Below are 22,023 nucleotides of genomic sequence, written 5' to 3' on the forward strand. Positions count from 1 at the left end.
TCCACCCAAATTCTAAGACACTCAGTAGCATCCACCATTCATATATGATGCCAAAGTTCACAAACATGCAATTTCCTCAGATTCAATCCACACGAACTTCTTGAAAGAGTTGCTAACATTTGTTGAATCAATTAAAGTGGTCAATCCTGCTGATAATAGACCTTTCTTATATGACGTCAAACGCGGAGAGTCTGATGTTACACGAAATTTGATTGGCTCCACAAAACTATCGAGCAAATCAAACTTCGTGTAGCATCACACTTTCCGCGTTTGACGTCATTATGAAAAAGGTCTATTCCTAAAGTGTTTGAATGGCTTGCCGTACAACGATCAATGCAGTCTGGGAGGTCCTAGGAATCTCTTCGATTTTTGTTCGGGGCAATTAGGCGACAAGGTGCATGGGAATGCAGACAATTCTACGCCTCTACAGGCAAGAGCGTTTACGAATCTTTTCTATGACAACTACAGTGCCTCATTCTACCAACAGAAAATTTCAGATAATTTCGATTAAATTCTGCATGGTTGTATCTTCAACGCAAAAAATGTGCCCAACGGCCCCAGCCAGTTCCGTCGGTGGAACAGATACAACCACGTCAGCCACAGTGCAGGAGTATAAATAAAACTTGTCTAGAAAACAATACAGTAATGATGAATGCCATCGCATATTCTGTTATCGGCGATCACAATAATGAACGCATGCATGCATGTTTATACTGTCAAATGACTCCCATTATTCCATTATTACAACACATTCAAAACTACACTAAATTAAAGAGGGTACCTAAATATCGAGGCAGGATTCAAGTCAGGACTCAAGTCAGGACTCGAGCCAGGACTCGAGTCAGGACTCGAGCCAAGGACTCGAGCCGACAAGCTCCGATTTAATGACTCATCTACGTCTTGCTGATGGAAACTTCTATTTGCCGTCTTTCCCGCGTGCCTGCATGTTGGCGTATAAGCGGGTTCTTCCCAGTTTAATGGTTCTTCCCGTGTGCGGACAAATTTTAAGCGCTTTTGTTCATTCGTTCCAGAATAAAGTGCCACGAATGAACAAAAGCGCTTAAAATTTGTCCGCACAAGAGAAAAATTTGCTTACGCCAACAGCCACGAGTGATTATTAGCTCGGCTAGTTGCTCTCGTGTGCGGCAGGTTTTAAGTAGACTAGAATTTTTCCGAATTCGTTAAATGTGATTATTTATGATACCATTTTTTGAGTCCACAATTTTTAAATCGCTAAATGAATTCAAAAACAGAACTTTGCAAAGCTTCTAGTTAGTCAGCAACATTGTATTGGTCGCATAGCGTTAGAAAGGCCAATTCTTTTACCATTACGGTGCATGCACCATTAAATCGTGAAGATTTGAAAGTTAAAACAATGGATAATAGAAACACAATGTGTTTTTATTCTCCATGCCATGGTCAGAAATGAAAATTAACGATTTGCATCCGATATTTTGGACAGCAATTACCTGTTGGTTACGAGTTATGTTACCCCCAATTTTTATTTCATAAAATGATTTATTATAAAATCAACTATATATCATCCAAATATGGCGGATTGGTCGCATTGCGTGAGAAAGGTTAATTGACTCGAGTCCTTGACTCGAGTCCTTGACTCGAGTCCTTGACTCGAGTCCTTGACTCGAGTCCTTGACTCGAGTCCTTGACTCGAGTCCTGGCTCGAGTCCTGCCTTGAATCCTGACTCAAGCAATAGTATATCTCTTAGGGGCTGTTTACATGAGCCCGGTTACCCGAGATTCAACGAAGCGTGAGAGGACTTTGAGGTATTGAAATAAGTCTTTCTGACACCAAATAAGCACATGCTATTGTTGTGGTGATTATACGACTGCCAGGATCATGCATCTGCTTATTTCAATACCTCAAAATCATCTCACGCTTCGTTGAATCTCGGGTAACCGGGCTCATATAAACAGCCCCTAAATTAAACCGCCTGAACAAACTTATTGTGTTACTTCACCATTCTCGCGTAGGAGGCATGCATAGGGCTGACAATGAAGAACCATCGTACCAATATGTCGATGCGAATAAGATCATGTTTATCTTTGTTGTTTAAGAACATATCTGACATATTGCCTTTTGTCAAGCTAAGTCTATTGGACTCACGTTGCGCTATAATTTATAGACCGGTAATAAAGTCTATGTTTTCAAGGGCCCGAAATTTCCGACCTACATGCACTGAGTTGTCACGACCTCACATGACGTTTTACTGCTGATTAAGTCAGAAATATTATGGATGGATTATTTTGCCAGCGTTGGCAAGGGCGAATATTCGTCCAGTATTGAGAGTATTTGCTGTTGTCAGCAAGTAACTGAATACTTTGGCAATATATATGGAGAAGCTGCCTTCCTGTTTAAACTGTTTAGATATGCAAATACGTCACCTGTCATGTTGAATTTTCTCACTGAATTTGTAAACCAAATAAGACTCAGTGTGAGTATTGTGCGTTTGTTTACAGTGACAGTCCGTTTGAATAGAACAGACAGAAAACTTGGGGAAAAGATCCAATTTGTTGCTGTCTTTTATCAACGTCGAAGCCTAAGGTAGGATTAAGGATTGTTGTTTGTAAATGTAATTTTCAAATTAACTCGTGCATGAAACCCGGGCTAGTGATAAAGTGTTTATTCCTTTTCCGATTACGGATTCGTTCGTTAATCTCACACTGGCGTTAAGTGCGAAAGGGAAAATTCGATTGCTCAGCGGCGATGAGAAATCGACGACGAATGCGGAAACAACTATACGTTTTATATACCACGTTGGTGATGAAATTAGCTACAACTGCGAAGAATATTATGTTCTGTAACGAATTCTTAGCCCGTAGGCCGTAGCCTAAGTTATCAATATATACTTTAATACTTTATTACTCAGAATCACAGACTACACCTCTCAGACTATGCGAAGAGCATAAAAAAGTAGTTTGTGTATTTTACATGTAAAGGCTAAGCCAGATGTCCTAAGTGCAGATTTTCCCCAACTACAGACATTGAAAGCCCTACTGAGTTTTTCTTACAACAGTTGTCATAACAGTTCACGGTAGTGTGTATAAAATTCGACGAAATTTGATTGTAATAACAGTATGTCACTGCGTATCTGGTATTTGAAACGTGACAGAGGTTTTGTAGATAAGTATAGGGCACATGCATGCACACGTACATAATGACTACCCGTACTGACCAGCGACCCGACTTTTCATTTCTATACCAAATCATGTGTCGTGATGCAATCGAATTCTGCGGCAATATTGCAAATGCCTTACATAAGCCTTCACATTCTACATGGAACTAACAGTCTAACACAGTTAATACGGTATCACAAAGAAGCATGGCGATTGCGATAAGCGAAGTTATAGTCGGCCATATATGATATATATGCATTATTATTGAGTGATGCATGATATAGCAGTTGAAAAATCGCATACGCCAAGCCACATGGTTACATTTGAATAAAATTATGTCCATTCACAATACCAGGAAATGACTCACAACGGTATATAAGACATTGGTCACGCAAATTAACTGACTGATATAGTTTTGTCTACTGGGCTGTCAAAGTTAGGTAAAACCTTGCTAGACTTACGCATTCTTAGGTTTTAGCATGCTGTATATATATATTATATAAATATATTATATATATATATATATATATAATTATATATATATATATATATATATATATATATATATATATATATTCACATGTACCAAATAATGTCCTTTTTCGTCCATTCTTCGTCGATATTTTTCGTGTCAAAAATGAAAGTGCAAGCTTGTTTTTGTTCAAAAATATGAGAGTTGGACCGTTACTACGGCAACGGTCTAATACTGGGGGATTCCAGACCGGCAAAGAACCAATCAGCACACGCCATTTTAGTCACGAGACCGCGTGCCATATAATAAATATTGGATATTGCACGGTTGCAAGTACATTTGGATTTTATGTTCGAGTGGCAAAAACAATATATACTGTTTTTGCACTAGAAAATACTGAAATGTTTCTGTTTATTATATGGACTAATTATAAGTCAAAAAAATAAATAATTCACACAAAAACAAGAAGTAAATCAGCCGCGGAAGACCATTATAAAAGCGAATATTTTTTAAATGGTAATTATATCACAACATTAAATCGTTTTAAATTTAGAATTAACCACCTTAAATGGGATGGATTTCAAGTTTTACTCTCACAAGCTATGTGCAAAGATGCAAAACATCCTTCTATAACCCGAACTTGAAAAATAATTTTTCGTTTTGACAGTAATAAGTATGGGAATAAACCATAACGCGGGAACAAGGCTCGCGGTCTAAGCCCCTAAGCCTCGTTCTCGTGTTATAGCTTATTACCACATTTATTTGTCAAAACAAAAAAATATATTTCATGCATGTGTTGAAGAAGGATGTTTTCCATCTTTGCACGTGACTCGGTGAGAGTGAAATTTGAAATCCATGGAATTAATTTAAGGTGGTTCCAAATTTAAAACTTTGTGATGTTAAAATGTTGTGACGTAATTACCGAAAAGGTCTTCTTATGCGCGCTATGTAATACGGTCTTTAAAACTTGTCCTCTTTAGTTTTAAAGAGCTTTGACAGGAATCACTTTGCTTACGGATACATACGTATACATTGATATAAATGAAATGTATCTGTATATAAATGTCGTTTGGTTTACGAAATACTAGAGAGTGCTCAATACCATATAGATAGAACAGATATAGGAGTATATTGCTTACCAAAAATCGTCAATATCAATCTGAATATATAGTATATGTTAAGCTATTCAAGCGTATGGCCTTAGCCTCAGGGCTAGTACAGTAATTAAGCGACAATTAGATGAATTGATCAATTTGCGAATGTTTGAGGTTCCGATCTCATGGATAATCACAATCTTTTCAATAGATCAATTAATACTTGAAGAAATTATTACAAAAAGGCAACAAAAGGTCTTTCGATCATAAGCAAGAATAATAACCTTGTTATTGCCCTTAAAATACCATGTTAGATTATCTAACAGATTATTTGCACAACCGTCATCACGTTATGCAACTGACAGTTGACAGTTCAAAATGTATAACAATCAATCTCGAGCACGGCTTATACCGTTCACAAGGATAGCTCAGGTAAGTTACGAATGTATCTCGACTTTTCTATATATGCATAAAAAAGCTGGTTTATACACAGGGAGCCGAAATATTTTGCAATTATACAAATACAATCACACTGGAAACTCAAAAAAATATGGTGCACATTTAAAATATTAAATACGCGGCTTCATGATTGCCTATATATTTAAAAACATTATTAAAGAACAGAGGTATATCCAAACAAGAGGTAGATCAAGCAAGTTTTTGGTCAACCATGCATGCATACAAGGCATATTTTCTACACCGGTTTAATTTTTTATATTGCAAGCCACCATTGGGCAAGAATGACCGAATTCACACGTTAAAATTATTATATATCTCCAGTATCTCCCACGATATTTCTCAGTGACCAGGTATACTTATATATACATGATATTCATAGAATGTAGGGGCCTTATATATTTGGACATTTGTTCCAACGCGCGTTTTTGAAATAATAGTCATGTTTTTTTTAACATCTGCAATGAGAGCAACCCTATATTCACTAGCTTGTGGATATATCTTGTATTAAAAAATGAGCACAGATATACGAGGCTGATAAAATATGTTAGTCACAATCCCATATTTCCACGTTTGAGCCTAATTAAAGCAGTGCATAATAAAGAAAAAAACAACATAAATAAAGAAAAAAAAAACAATTAATCACGAACATGCCACAGCTTGTACTGTTTTTACAACATGATTAATACATTTACATTTATATACATGCACTTTTTAATAAGAGATTATACGCCGATGCCTTCAACTTGACCACCATCTCTATCGATACAAATTTGACATCGCCGCCGATTTGCTTGGAATGTTCTCCTCATGTGATTTATTACTACTTATAATATGCGTATGCGGGTAGTTTATTCAGAAGCGAAATTCTCCTTTTATTTGCTCATTTTTCACCTTTCGGAATGTGAAAAAAATTCGTTAATAGAATGAGAGTTCACGTATATATATATACATAATATATTATATATATATATATATATATATATATATATATATATATATAATATATATATATATATATTATATATATATATATATATATAATAAATCAATGAAATATTACAAAATTTTGAATATATTGTTCGCTACACTCTGTGTTTCACGTTTCTTCTGAAACGATCATCAGGCGAATGATTACTCTACAGCTTAAAGTTGTGTGTGATGACGTTTTTGACGTCATCACACAAACTTTAACTGCTGTAGAGTAATCATTCGCCTGATGATCGTTTCAGAAGAAACGTGAAACACAGAGTGTAGCGAACAATATATTCAAAATTTTGTAATATTTCATTGATTTTATTTCAATCGCTCTATTAAAATTTGATATCGAGCACTCTTTCTTCTTGGATACTTTACTTAATTGTATATATATTATAATATATTATATTATATATATATATATATATATTATATATATATATATATATATATATATATATACAAAAAATTCTCGACGTTTCGACCTGAGGGCCTTCGTCAAGAAGAGAGTTATAGTATGAACTAATACTAACTCTCCTGACGAAGGCCCTCGACTTTACCCTCAGTTTCGACCTGAGGGCCTTCGTCAGGAGAGTTATAGTATGAACTAATACTAACTCTCCTGACGAAGGCCCTCAGGTCGAAACGTCGAGAACTGTTTTGTCTATTTTAGGCTGTTGTTATTCCACATATATATATATAAAGAAGATATTTTGGCACTGGGAAAATTAGCTAATTACATGGCAAAAAGCCGAAAGCGTCGATGGTAATTACATGCTTGCAAGCATCACAAGCTAGCACCCTACTGTTATCGTAACCATAAACCATAGCTTAAGAATTATTTTAAATATAAGCGAAATCGTTCGGTTTTTATATCATGTATATGAAGTTGTAGCTTTAATTTAAATATCTTAGGCACATATCGATTGCCTGTAGAGCGCGTCTGCTTGATTGCTGCAGTGCTGCTATGTAGCGGGTATAACTTAACTAAGTGTTTATCACCGACCGATATTGTGTGAGTTTTGGGTTTTGGTCGAGGGTCGCGAAGGTAGGTCGAGAGTCGAGACTGAGGTCGAAGGTAAAGTCGAGGGTCGATTTTTATCGTATTTTTCGATCGGCAATGTCGAGGGTGAAGTCGAGGGTAATATTTTTCTCTCAATACGTCTAAAAGAACATAAGACGAACTGCGAGACTGCAAGATGGCAAAGAAGTGAGACCGCATGATGGCAAGATGTTCATGCAAGAGAATTAATTAATAAGTTTAAGCCGTTTTGGAAGTCTGACTCGCAAAATATAATGCCAAAGATTAATTTTATGAAAAGGATTCCCGCCTGATTCAATTCATAAATTGTATATACGTATACTTATACATGTAATTTATTTAGCTTGCGCCGTATCGCTTTGTATATTGCATAGAAGAAAATATTATAGCATAACATATTAATATAGGGTGAATTGTGAATTTCTACCATTGACTCTCGACATTGCCGATCGAAAAATGCGATAAAAATCGACCCTCGGTTTTACCCTCGACTTTATCCTTGACCTTACTCTCGACCCTCGACTTTCTACCCTCGACCAAAACCCAAGTTCTGGCCTGCTTTACATGCTGTGTGGTTTCTGTCACTCTGCCAAGAAATTACTAATCGCAGAAAGCAACTAAATTGAACAATGCTGTTACCATTTTAGACGGGGATATCTGGTGCTCTTATGTTGAAAAAACTATATTTGAGTGAGAGTCGCTGATTACACGGTTTTACGGAGGAAAAGGCAACAAAAACAACATGGTAAATGCGTGCACTGATCAGTGTATCAATTGATGTGACCGCACGTAGTGCTATCAGAAGCGATAGAAAACATTTAATTCAGCGAACTGTCATTCGACACATATAACTGAATACGTTTACAGTAGAAGTACCCAGTTTGTTTGTGTTGTTATGATGCGAGGAGATGTTGACGCAAAGATTGTGTCACATACTGTGTTTTCTTGTGACTGTCGCTACCTTTACGGTTATTTCGTACGTCAGGATATATGAAAGAAGTTACTTCCACTCGCCGGGATGTATACACAATTTTCTGCCTCTAGTTCTTTGTATGCGCATGAGTAAGTTGAAGTAGATGTCAATTGATACACGCGGTAAAATTAAAGTAACAAAATAAGCTTCAATGCACATTTTCACGCTGAGACAGACATCATACGTTCCATGGAGATTATAATGATGGAGATAAAACTTTGGTTAATTGCTGTAGCCCTATACGACGCAATTTTGATTCGAGATTCATCGAATCAACTTGTTTGTGAGCAATTGCAATTAATCACAAGAAGTCAGGATATCTTTATCTTGACGAACGTTTTGACGAATTACTCAAGCAAGTTAGAACTCAATAACAACTATATATTGGGTTACGCAAGTTAATACTTGACATAATCAGTTATATATATTGCCTGGGATTTGTGAATGTTTATTGTGTTTAATGCTTTCTTTTTACATATCGTAAATTTGACAAACTACTACAGTAATGATAGTCTGGCTATAGTTGTTACAGGTGTTTTACAATGATCATTGGTAAGACTAAAGAAAATCGCGGTTATATAAGTGTACGATATCACGTAGTAATATTTTAGACAGTAGGTGGTTGCAACGTATTATGCGACCATGCATTAACACGTTTCTTTTCAAAATCGCGTGAAATATAGAGAAAACTTTGAAGGTTTGCTTGAAAACTTTCAAACAAATGAGTAGTACATTACCTTGGCCTAAAACACAGTATATAACTTCATATTAATACGTAAAAAATTGCACGGGAAGTTATACTGAAGCACGAGACAACACGCTGTAACTATACTCGTTCGAGAGTCGTTATCCGGCGCGAACGGCGAATCAATCGAGTATAACATCCATCGTAACATACAGTATACGAAATATGACTAATTGCGTTTGGAAATTTCAGATACGTCAGGCTATGTAACAACATATGTGCTATATATATGACATATGATTTCCTTCAAAATTTTTAATTAATATCTTACTGTAAGTACTCGTTTCAGGGTCGTGATCTTTCTGTTCATGTGCTATATTTAATATCATGACATATTAAGACTATTTATCCCTGCGAAAGTATTAGTCGCGGCCCGAATAAGTCGCGGCTTAAAGCCTGGTTTAGACTTGTCGTAAGAATCTTGGATTCCCTTAGTGTGAGCCTCTGAGGTCACTGTTGCGCAAAATCTTTTGTCTATCGGAAAATAATACAGTGGATTCCCGATTCTTTAATAAGCCTGCTTCTCATATGTCACTGACAGCCGATGATGCATTACATGCAATGGCGGTGACAAGAAAAGTTATTCAGAATAACAAGCACTTAATTTATCGGTGATCACCGACAATGGCCACCATACCAACCGTTGGTGACATGAGAACCAGGCCTAAGGAGCTAATGTGAATCAGACCTAAAGAAGTCGGGAACAAGAGCCTCATTTATATACGACTATTTTGTCCCAGAGTGAATTAAGCCACGGTCTGTCTGTAATTAAGACGAACCCCAATTAATAGTTTGATTAAAACAAGCTGCGGGATCGCGACTTTTAAGACGCAACTTGTGTAAACGAGAACAATTTAAGCGTAACAAGACGCCTGTTCTGGCGTTAACTCCGGCGCACGTGCCAGTCTTCAATATAGAGCTTCTGAACATAAACAATACAGTTCATATTCGCATTTAGATGCCTTGCGAACCTAAATGTTCGATCGCGAAATTCAAAAGGACATTGTACTTTAAAAAGTATAGAAGTTCAATTGTTCAAAAATGTAAATAAACCGCATGATATATTCGCTTTGTCTTACACTTTGCCTTTGGAATTCGCGCTTATATAGTTATATTAAATCTTCAATCCTGTGCAAACTACGACGTTCAACGCGCCCATACACGACCACATCATCTTGTTAAACGGCAAAATAGCAGCGATATTATTAAAATAGGACCAAAATCTACATGTATTAAATATATTCTTACCCCAATTCAATCTAAACTTAGTCGAAAAGCGTGAAAAGAACGGTTTATTTGTTGCTCTTGGAGGAATTGCCGTATCATGCGAGCGAAATCGAATCGCGCATCGGAAAATTAGCCAAAGCTGTGCACCACAACTCTTAGGAGATAAGACTGGGACGTAGATAAATACGGTTACATACACATTTTAAATACTACAATGTTTCGCGCCATTCAGACTTGCGACGACGAAAAATAAAAAAACAAAAACAAAAAACAACAAAACAACACCAGGGCGAATTTTCAACTCCGTCGCTGACGCCGGAGTAATTACTGTGGTCCGCGGTGCCTCAGATGGTGGCAACATTTCTTTTGAAATATACAGCTAATGTCAGTAATGAGATTATAGAAACGTATAGAAGCGAAGTGCCAAAGGGCAAGGGTATGGTGTAAAACACTTTAATGTTCACAACTAAAATTTATCATCAACTTAAGCATCGTGACGTGCACACAGCATCGTGACGCACAGCTAAAATGGGTACGCGCACCCAATTTTATTCGTCCTCAGACAACCAATACAAAGTCCGAAACGCAGGTACGCATTTTAGCCGTACCATGCCAATAATTTGAGTGTAGTGTAAACGGGGCTTTATTGTTGGAAAATCTACAAACAGTTACTATGTGAACACTGAACAATAGCTTAAACTGAAACCTGTAAACTGAATTCACTAATAATTTTATCGAATTAAGCCTTTTGTAACGTGATGCTTAAAATGCTCGACTGCTCGAAATAAACATCCAAATGATTGACACAAGAGCTTTGAGCTTAAGTGCTCAGCCTATCGTTCCTTAGTTCTTTCAACATTTTGTCAAGAACACGCTAGATGGTTAACCTAAAGATGACAGATTTTTAGACAAAAAAATTAACACTTAGATTTTTATCAGCCTAATATACCTATATATAGGAGAAATACCTAATGATTGAAAGTGGTCGAAAATTATGTTTACTCATATGCGTGGTTTTAGTTAGGAATAACTACATTCTCCAAGTTGTTTTGAAGATATATTCCTATTTATTGACATTGACTTTATTCTATTTTTATCTTATTTTTATTTCATTCTTTATCATATATTTTTATTCTTTTATTTATTTTTATTATATCTTATCATGCGTTTGACTAAACACAATCAAACGTTGCGACAGTATGCATCATCGGGTCGGATCACACATAGCCCAACTGTTTATTCATTATCACATTTAAACCAGGAGGGGGTAGTCTAGCTAGATTTGAACAGCTTTTGTTTAAAAAGGGGGGCGACTACGTTGTGTAACATATGCAAATATTAATACTAAATATCGTTCGCTTTTCAGGGGGATACAGAAACTATGCAGACACGAACGACGGTAAATGTCTGAAGAATTACTTCCAGGATGTTCTGTTGGTTGTAGTGTATCACTATGCGTTCTACGACACCCTACCTTTTATCCAATCTCAGTATAAAGAAGCCTTTCCCCACATTGTTGTTTGCGGACCCAAAGCCAGCACCAAATTCGAGGTTTTAGCTGTTGATTTTGGACCGCGTGGCTACTATAGCTTCGAATGCCTGGGAAAAGCTATGCGCATCCACCCGGGTTACAGGGGCTACATGTTTGTAAATGATGATATGATTGTGAACTGGTGGAATTTTGCAAAACTAGACAAGGATAAGATTTGGAAAGGAGCAGAGATCGATCAAAGTGCTGCCCACGAAGTAAGTCAAAGACCAGTTAGGAATGATTGGATGTGGTGGAGGAAAGAAAATGGTTTGAAAAATTGCGAGAAAGTATTCCAAAAATTGAACGATGCAAGAAATGAATCTTTAAACATCGATGTACCTCGGTTACTACGCACTCATTATCGTAATGGTAAAAATAGAACCATGTGTTTTCGAACTTGGTCGGACTTCGCGTACGTTCCTGGGAGATTAAGTCGAGAATTCGAGGCACTTTCAAGGATATTTTTCGAAAAGAAAGTGTTTCTAGAAATAGCATTTCCGACCATTTTAAGTATGCTGAACGATTGGAAGTCGTGGGAGAATGCAAATGGCCTTTATTTGCCTGAAATATTCGGGTTCCAGGATTTCTCCAATGTAAAATACGTTTGGCCTAAATTCTCCAGAGATGTTACGTTCTTGCATCCTGTCAAGTTCTTTGGGAACAAAGGATATCAAAACAGAAGGATATTTAATTCAAGAGTATTACCCTATGTTAAATATTACACGAACTGCTAAGATATATCTTATTACGAATGGTAATACATTGAACCTTGTAGGAGATTGAGCGTGATATGTATATATAGGTTATCACATGATGGGTGAGCCTGAGATGATATCAGTTTTATCGCCCGAGGGACAATATCACAAATTGTCCTGAGGGCGATAAAACTTATACAACCGAGCCAATCATGTGATAACCTGTTAATCACATACTTGTGCCTTTTTATTCAGTTCGGGCTTCAAATATGACACATATTCAGCTTTATATCAGTTTTTAAATCATTTTAGTTTATAACAGTAGCTTTCAAATCCTTTTGGTTGATTTTAAACGTTTTATGGGAATTTTTGAACGGAATAAATGGACCTCAATATGTCTTTCAGTGTAAAAAAACGCCAGGTTCCTACCTTGACGTGTGACATGCATGTTAATACAAATTTAGTTAATGGTACACGAAAATCGTCAATTTCGATACAAAAAGCCAGTCTTGTGACTTAAAAATTGTCCTTTTTGTTCTTCGTTTAGTTATTCTGCTGTTCATGTTCTTAATTTGGGTTTTCATCACTATAATTGAACCAGTAAACATCAATTTTGGTTGTCAACACAATCAACTAGCAGCTAAATCCCGAAACTTTACAGTTGACGCCATCTTGAATTTGGCCGCGGAGAGGCATGGATACTAGTAAGTTTACTTCCTAACCCTAACCCTAACCCTAACCCTTACTAGTATCCACGCCTCTCCGCGGCCAAATTCAAGATGGCGTCAACTGTAAAGTTTCGGGATTTAGCTGCTTTTACACAATCACGTGGCCGCCATCTTGAATTTCTGGAGCGGGAGTGCGGGACAAAAAGCGAGATCAGTGACATCATAGTTATTGTAGTGGGACATATCGTTTTTATGTCACCCTGTTATCTATAAAGCGGCATCAGTATGCCGAACAGCACGGACGCACAATTCAATATTATGAATTAATATACAATCTTCGTGCATTGGCCTAAATCTATCACGCGATTGCATGGTCAAAATCAATCACGTGGTTTCTTGTTGCCTGGCGACAGATCATGGGCATTTATTCGCAATAACCTGAAACGAAGCTTGGATCTTCAATGTAGGAATCAATAAACTCAGATTGTATATTAAAAGTGTTAGAGACTTTATGTTCGTGTTTTGTTAACAAATAAACGCACTTGCTGACTATACAATGAACTCAAAATTGTAATATTGAAATTTCTAGTTCATTGTATGGTCAGTGCGTGCGTTTATTTGTGGACAAAACACTTACAACAGTCTCTAACCCTTGAATATAGCACAGTGTTCGGTGACTGTGTTCCCAATGTTTGCACAATGCGTACATAAATATCAATATGTATCACACCGCTTGCTAATATAACACAGCTGTGTACAAATTTAGCACAGCCTACACAAACAGCGTACAGAAAGCTAGTGCAACGTCACACAAAGCTAGCACGTCGTACACAAGGCCAGTACAAGGTACACAAAGCTAGCACATGCATCGTTTACAAAGCTAGCACACCGTACACAAAGCTAGCACAGTGTCGCACAAAGCTAGCACAGCGTCACATAAAGCTAGCAAAGCGTACATAAAGGTAGCAGACTGTGCAGAAAGGTAGCACAGCGTAGTACAACGTTGCCGGCATACACCTTGCGATAGGGTTGGAGCTGAAATTTCACTGGTGCATGGAAGTGATGGAACCACTCCTACCGTACAAAAATACTGACCTTTCTATTATGGTTAGCGAATTGTTTCAACAAATTCAACAAAGAATTTTGGTTCATATTTAACAGTTAACATTCATATTTAACATAAACTTTTATCCATTTTCAAGCATTTGACGCACATTCAACAAAAATATGATCTATATTCAAGAAAACACTTTTGCATTCAAGGCCCATTCAACTTCAAGCCCCAAATTTACATTCAAGCTAAAAAAACATTGATTCAACCCTCAAGTCCAGCCTGATCGCAGGTTTGAAATCTAATAATTACCTTCAGATACCAACAGTTATTTTATTATTATTGATTTTTTAAAACTGGCTCAGTGCTGGCTCCAACAATTGTAGAAATTTAAAAAAAAAACTATTATTTCTAGATATTAGATCACAATTACAGAATACCAGAAATTTGTATTTGTCAATTTGACGTCATGGTTACGAATACCAGAAATTATTTGTAGGTGGCTAACCAGTCAAAACGTAAATTTTATATATAGTGAATAATAAAATGCATGATTGAAATCGATTTTGCGTAAAGAAAAGGTGCACTTTTTAAACTGAGTTATGGGAGAATTTTTTTCAATTTACCTTTGCATGTCAATAGAGAATCTCGAGCGTTTTAGCATTTTTAGCGAGCGTCCTGCTACAACTTGCGATAAGAGCTATTAAAAGTTTGTTGAAAGCACTTCTTTTCAGCCAAGATAGATATTAGATTTATATATTGGATTCGAATTTTATATTTTTATCAGCTCTATTTTTAAGGTTTTGTTATCTCAGTTTGTGATTTTGCATGTGAGTAATTGTTACAAACAAATCCGGCACCTATGTAGATAGCTATTAAATTTGAGAATTTGGCTTCTATGAAAGAAACTAATTCTTGAAATTTTCGAAACCTGTCTGAAAAACCAAGATTTTGGAAAGCACTGGTATTAGGATAGCTCGATTCCTGCAAAAAATACCGCCTATAGGCTTGGTCGCACCGAGGACCCTCGCGTATAATACTAACTTCTTATTAACCGAACGCGAGGTCTTTACCGAGAAATATCGGACCGAGGTCTTTTTGTGAATTTTGAGTTTTGTGAATACTCATGCAGTATTTGATAAATAACGTATTTATACAGATCAACAGATCAACCCATATACCGACATCGAAAAGTGTGAAATTTACAAAGTAAAAACACAAACAAAATTAGACCTAGAATCTCAAGGTACGAGTTAGTAAGAGAGACAATTTTTTGAGAGCGATCATGTTTTTTATAGTCAGGCAACATTTCTGAAAGAGTAAAGCTATAGAGATTTTTCAAAATGGTTGCCAAATACAGTGTTTAATTATCATCGCAAAGGAGTTCGACGACCCCAAACTTATCCAAATTTCTTTCTCATCAAAAAGTTTACACTTTAATGCTTTATCGATAGCAGAGTTCTAAAATAATTTTATAATGGGCGATTGTTTCTGTCGCAACAAACGTCAGTTTTTTAGCTGCTCAGTTGGTCAAATTTCGCTCACGCCCACTAGAGAAAACGGGTATAAAAAAACGCCATTTTTAATTACTCTATAATTAAGCCACCTAGTTCAAGCTCTGTTCTTTTACTTATTGGCTGGGTTTCCACTTGCAGAGAAAAAGCAGAATACTGCTCTCATGTTCATATAATACTGAAATAGCGTTATGATCGCAGACTATATTGTCTATATTTGATTTATATATAAACGTTGTTTGATGAAGTGTAGATAAGTTGTAAAAACAGAAACCACTAATAACTTTAAACCGCTAGTCAGTATTACATATTTAAACAAAAATAGTTAATCGTTTCCTCTAACAGCCATAAAATGATTAAAATTGTTAACCATGCACTGAACCTACCATATGCTATAACAAACACAAGGTTTTCCTAGTGAAGTTTTGATTCAATATTCTATATAAAATATTTTTGTCAGCAAAGAACTTTCCTATATATTTTAGTAGGCATAAAGTCCTTCCCACTCTTAAAGAGAAAGAAGAAATACTTCAAACCTCTAGAAATACCGTTTATGCGAGTTTCCCTTATGCTGTTGTCTTTACCACCAAGTCGCGATTTAATGCGTTATATTTTTTTACACCACTGAATCTTTACGGACTATTATCCATTTAAGTGAATCTTGTTGGATATCCTCCGAACAGGGCCTGTAGGTTTTCGCTTGCTATAAATACATGTATGCAAATGGCTAGTAAAATCATATCATTGGCCTGGTTTGTTTTTTTCAATTTTTTTTCGTCAATAGACGAGATGATAGACATGCACTAGGTGGCATGTGTAAGGATGTACAAAAGCTAAATCAACTGGTACTCTTGATGATTTACACCAATACGGTTGACAACTTGGCGTTCGGGCTTTTCCCAAACACACCAACATCCTTACGACCCTTGGCGGGTTTGACCCTAGCCCCAACATTTTTGGGCCAACAACACGGTATTCAAAAGTTTGCTAGACTTACAACCATAGAAATGATAGACATAGAATGCGTCCTTTTGTACCTTCTCAGTGAACAAATTGAAGCCACATTACCTATTCAAAATGGCCGATTTACTGATAAGGACTTGACTTTTTCGCAAGACGAACGGCAATGTTAAGATTATTTTGGCCACACGACCAATATAAAGTTATATTGGTTACGCGACCAAGCACGCATTCTATGTCTACAATTTCTATGCATGATTAACGCATGCAAACGGTTTCTATGCAATACTGTCGTCTTGTTAGCATTCGTGTTTGGCGAAGGAATGTTGACTTTCTTTGGAAATAGCTTTTTTTAGTATGAATGCAACTTATATGCAACTTATATTACTATGCAACTATTTGCCGTCATATACCAATATATTTTTTGATCAATTAAAAGGCAATTTGAAAGCAAATCTTTTTCAATTTTGGGTGTTAGGGTGTTAGGCGTCTTTATGCATTGTTTGTGTAAGAGCCCTTATTTTAATATTAAAATATGTCTTTTGATTGGTTGTTTTTGATCACGTGGTTTAAAATAAAAGATTAAAAAGTTCAATTTTACTTACCGTGGCATGGACGTTTTCAGTACACGACTACACGGTCTAACACGGTTTCTCGTTCGGTATCTCTGCTTTCACAGTTTCACTAGATTCAATTTTACTATATGTATACACAAGCGCTGGATAAAAACAACTTTCAAATTTATTCATAATTTGAATACAATCGAAAAGTAATACAATGGATCCCCTATTCTTATAGTTAGTATAGCCGCGTTTACACTTCAGGCCTAGACCTGACCTGGACGAGGTCTAGGGCAAGTCTAGGTAATATGTACTACATTCACACTGTCTTCCTTAATCCTTATTGATGATATCGGATAGCCAAAGTAATTGACAAAATACTTGGAACAGGACCAAAACACGCCGAAAAGTGGTAATACTATATGGATCCTATACAAATCACACTATTAAGTTCAAAACTTGTGACTTGGTATAGCCTGTTCATATACCAAAATCTTGCCCTCGGTCAGGTGCAGGCCGTCCTGGCCACCTTCTGCTGTTGGGCTGGCCGGGGATTTTGTGGCCTAGACCAGGTCCAGGCCTCTGGGATAATCGAAATCAGAAATTATTTTGTTGGTCGTTCACGCCGTTTCAATTTTGAAATACAAAAAACCGTTACAACAAGAAGCTAGGATTTCTGGCTATCCCAGAGCCTAAACCAGCTGTTCCAGAGCCTTCGTTTCGCCAGAGGAATCGAAATTCTACTGAACTGCAGCTGTTCCGGTCACTTAACTGGAATGCGAGCTTTGCGAGAACGGAAGTTCTGATGCATTTCCTGTAGATTCCAATTGCAGTAACAAGCAACAAGCCTCAAATCGTGTGTATAAAATTTGGAAGGGTGAAATATTGGCAAATTTGGGACAGTTTGCCGTTGTAAACGGCCATGGAATCGTTCTTTGAAGTGGTATGATCCTAAAATTAAATTGGATTGATATTATTTTGTATGAGAGTTTATACTGCCGGTGTGAATATTCGTTATCGTTTTATTATTTTAAACATGTTCAATATAGAAGACATTTTCCGGCGTGTTCTCAATAGCTGTCTTTAAACTTGTTCGAAAATTTAGGGCAGTCGCGTTTGGGTCTTAGACAACAAGGAATGGTTGCCCTCTGTGGTAGAGACAGTACAAGATGGGAAAGTGACATTTCGAACCGAATATGGCAAGGTGTGTATATATACACGCTAGGGTCGCATAGTATAATGAAATGACATACTTTGCGTGAGTATATTTTCTTTCAAAGTGTGATGTTAGGGGAATTTAGTTGTATTAGTATATGTATTCCCGGCAAATGCGCTCTTTGTCCTTTCCCTTGGCTGCATTAGACTTTCTTGTGTGCAGAAACAAAAGGTATGAATTGATATCTGTCTGATCCTGTCGGAAAAGCGCTAACAGGTGGAGACCTTTTGTGTTTACGTTTTGAAATTAATATTTGCACGTTTTGTTTTCTCCAATAGCACGTTGTCGGAACAGAATTTCACTTCCGCGCGATACACCAAGTATATTAAAAACGCTGCTATTGGCTATCTAATTACGAACGGGCTTTCCTAGTTCTTTTACAATTATCAATCACGACAATTGACCAAAAATTAAACCCAGAAAAGGATTGAAGAATTCTTCATTTGTGTTTTTGAAAGGGCAATTAGGCTTGACATCAGTGTTCATGCTAAAAAATCAGAAGTGGTTAGGTAAATAACTCAAAATCCACATTCCTGAAATATTAAATTTCATTATTCTGCAATGGCCCTTTACTCTGTTCTTGTGACTATTTCTAAGTTATTAATCACGTTAGGCCTGGTCTCATTATGTAAGCATAGGAAAAAGGAAGTATTACAGATAAACTACTCAGACACCAAATATATTGTATGAAAATAACTTGTCTCGAATAGAACTTTATGGTATATATGTTAGGGCCTGCAAAGAATAGGTATATATATATAATTACTTTATTCTTAACAGGGAAACTGCTTGACAGATTTATCAAGTTACCATTTATCCATAATTCATTTTGTTCTATTAGCGTGTAAAATACAGTTTAAAATATTATGGCGAGATGAGAAATACAAGAGTATTTCCCTTGGGTGAATGTTTATAGACCTTATTATTTAAATTCTGAGCTGTGTGCATATTTGTGGATGAAGTATATTGTTCCTGATTGCCATTGGTAATTATCCTATATGTCAAGTGTAATGTAGGCTTTTTACAAAGGTCTGTAGAATTCCTATTTATATGCATTTTGCATGTAGTTTTAATTATTTAAAGTTAGTTAACTTAGAAATGCACAATTCTGATTGGCCAATTAACTGACTCTTTATGCAACTAGTCCTAGTAAATTATCTTGCATCTATTTACACCGCAATTACACAGAAAAAATAATTTAATTAATTCAATTTTATACGGTCGCGCGAGCAAATTTTCCCCAAACTTTTACCATCACAAATAGACACTGGTTGAGTTGCCAATCAGAATGTAGGATTTGTAAAAGACAATAGTCGGGTGTATACTAAAGTTAATTATTGCACTGTTGCTCAGTTGTTAAACAAAATTTCATCCTGTAAGTTTCATTGACTCTGTCAATTAAAAGCTGTTAGTATTGTAGCCTGGCCATTTAAACCTAACAAGAATTTTGGCTCTTGATTGTTTTAAATAAAACTTTAATAATGTTTTGAAATGGTAGGTAATTCTGACATAGGTAATTGTGGTATCTTAGGTAATTGTGGGTTAGGAGAATGAAGTAAAAAATTGGTAATATTTACCAAACTGGGTATAGTACAAAAATACAAACAGTCTCAACAGGAATTACACCTTATGCTGTTATGCAATGCCTTATGTGAGTATGTATATAATCTAAGTCAGTGCTTGGAGCTTGTTTATCACTGATCTCAACTAATACTTTTTAACATAATTGATGTGCAGCATATTAAAAGAGCCCAAACGCGGATGATTTTCTTGAAAATACTTGGACATTTTTTTCAGCACTTGCGAGGGTTATTGCGGCTGTCTGTGTTACCGTTTAACATACCTGTTATTACTATAGGAATAGCAAATTTCGGTTCCCTACTGAAGTTCCCTGTAGTACTGTTCTGATCAATTAAGCGTGAAGCGTCTATTGCATGTATTTTGTTCGTATTACAACTATGTAACATTTTCTACACTGATTAATGATTATAGGCGATCACCAAGGATCACAGCTCGCTTTCCCGAGAAAATGCGTCTATCATGCACAGCAGCAGCGTGGAAGGTGTGGAGGACATGGCACATTTGGAGGATCTTCATGAAGCTGGGATATTACATAACCTTCATGTCAGATACAAGAAGGATCAAATATACGTAAGAATTTTATGTTTAAACATAACCTTTGATCTGTTCACGGATTCCGACTAGTTTGTTGTCTCTTGTTGTAATACATAAACCTGCTTTGCAATACTATAGTCTACACCATTTGCATATGACTACATACTGTACAAGTATCTCATCTTGCACTGTGCAATTTATCAGCATTTACATCTGTTTCCTCCTACGCGGAATCTAGCTATTCGGAGAAGCAAAAACCTTATAGCTATATATAACTATATACAGACGACTCCAGATATAGGCCTAGCCTAAAATTTGATTATTTTAAAGCGAGAAGTACGAATTTCGTCAATTTCCTGAAAAATTTAGCTACGAGATTTATCAACCGCATATTTTTCTGACATGTTACAGTACGACATTTTGCTACAAACTCTTTCGAGTTGTAGCCTTGGATTTCGGTCTTCTCTTAATTTTGTCTTAGCGGTAGTCCATTCTGGATTTCGCTGCAGCTGGGCCTAAGACCGCTTGTGCAATAAAACTCCTATAACTACGTTTTATTACCGCACATTTTACAGTTATGTAAATTATTGCTTCTTAAAGAACAATTTCTAGAGCATTTTATCTTTGTTTTTCTATTTTATGCATTTGTTGCGTATGCATTAATTAATGTTTCGCCCGACTTTAAACGAAAGAAGTAGCGACGCCGTATGCTTGCTAATAGGATTATCGTTAAGCTTCAGTAATTCAGTAAATTAGCTTTTAATGAATGTTTTTAAGAATTTAACAGGGAAGTATGTGCACTACAATCACAGATTAGTGATTACAATACAGTATATAAGCTAAATCTAAATACAGGGTGAGTCAGAAAAAAGTCCCCTCTATTGAAATAAAGCCTTGTTAGAATCTGAACCTTAATGCCGAAAGCGCGATGCCTCAACCTAATAAGCTATTTACACACTACTGCATTTCAAATCAACAAAGCTTCATTTCAATAGGGGGGACTTTTTTTGACTCACCCATCGAAAAACAATTCCGCACAGTAATCAATGCTCTTTAAATAAAGTTTCTTCTTTTCTTCTTCTTCCATCTTGTTTGGCACTCACAAATCCTTGGAATTTTAAAAATCATCTGAAAACACAAGCGAAAATGTAACCCGCATTGCTCCAGTTGCATCCCAAAAGGCGGAAGCGAAAAAGAGCGAAGTATCAAGTCACTTGAAATTAGCGGTTTATATCTTTCAAAACAAGACGGAGATTGTAATTGTACATTTCATATCAAAGTCATATTAAAAAAATGACAGCCCCAAACTGCGTGTTGTTTTGAGTTTTTTCAGATTGTGGCGTTGTTATATATATATATATATATATATATATATATATATATATATATATATATATATATATATATATATATATATATATATATATGTAAGGTGAATTTGTTCTTCTGCACAAGTATAACCAACCGGGCAAGCAGAAAATTCTACTTGACCGCGGTGGGGGTCGAACCCGCGACCTTCGCATTTCTAGAACGATGCTCTACCGTCTGAGCTACAAGGCGAAGTTGGGAACGACTGTGATTTTACTTAAGT

General features: G+C 36.3%; 2 protein-coding genes across 4 annotated transcripts in view; both read left to right on the forward strand.

The window, feature by feature from the left end:
* The first annotated feature begins 2,194 nt into the window (after positions 1–2,194).
* On the forward strand, positions 2,195–12,637 carry LOC114524257. 3 transcript variants are annotated; one of them, XM_028545402.1, is made up of 3 exons: positions 2,195–2,563; positions 7,825–8,194; positions 11,489–12,637. In XM_028545402.1, exons 2-3 carry the CDS (start codon positions 8,086–8,088, stop codon positions 12,385–12,387), a joined length of 1,008 nt encoding a protein of 335 aa, XP_028401203.1. In that variant the 5' UTR covers positions 2,195–2,563; positions 7,825–8,085; the 3' UTR covers positions 12,388–12,637. The 3 variants fall into 3 exon arrangements, with proteins under 3 accessions (XP_028401203.1, XP_028401205.1, XP_028401204.1); XM_028545404.1 differs by lacking the exon at positions 2,195–2,563 and adding an exon at positions 6,822–6,901; XM_028545403.1 differs by lacking the exon at positions 2,195–2,563 and having other exon boundaries at positions 7,491–8,194.
* Positions 12,638–17,931: 5,294 nt separating this feature from the next.
* Positions 17,932–22,023, forward strand: part of LOC114524194 (unconventional myosin-X-like) — a 41,060-nt gene continuing 36,968 nt past the window's right edge. The window contains exons 1-3 of the mRNA XM_028545330.1: positions 17,932–18,044; positions 18,207–18,305; positions 20,310–20,468. Coding sequence (XP_028401131.1) covers positions 18,024–18,044; positions 18,207–18,305; positions 20,310–20,468 — 279 coding nt within the window. The 5' untranslated portion in view covers positions 17,932–18,023. The remainder of the gene's footprint in view (positions 18,045–18,206; positions 18,306–20,309; positions 20,469–22,023) is intronic.

Source organism: Dendronephthya gigantea, unplaced genomic scaffold, assembly GCF_004324835.1.
Source record: "Dendronephthya gigantea isolate DGI-Jeju-01 unplaced genomic scaffold, DenGig_1.0 000030F, whole genome shotgun sequence".
NCBI lineage: Eukaryota > Metazoa > Cnidaria > Anthozoa > Malacalcyonacea > Nephtheidae > Dendronephthya > Dendronephthya gigantea.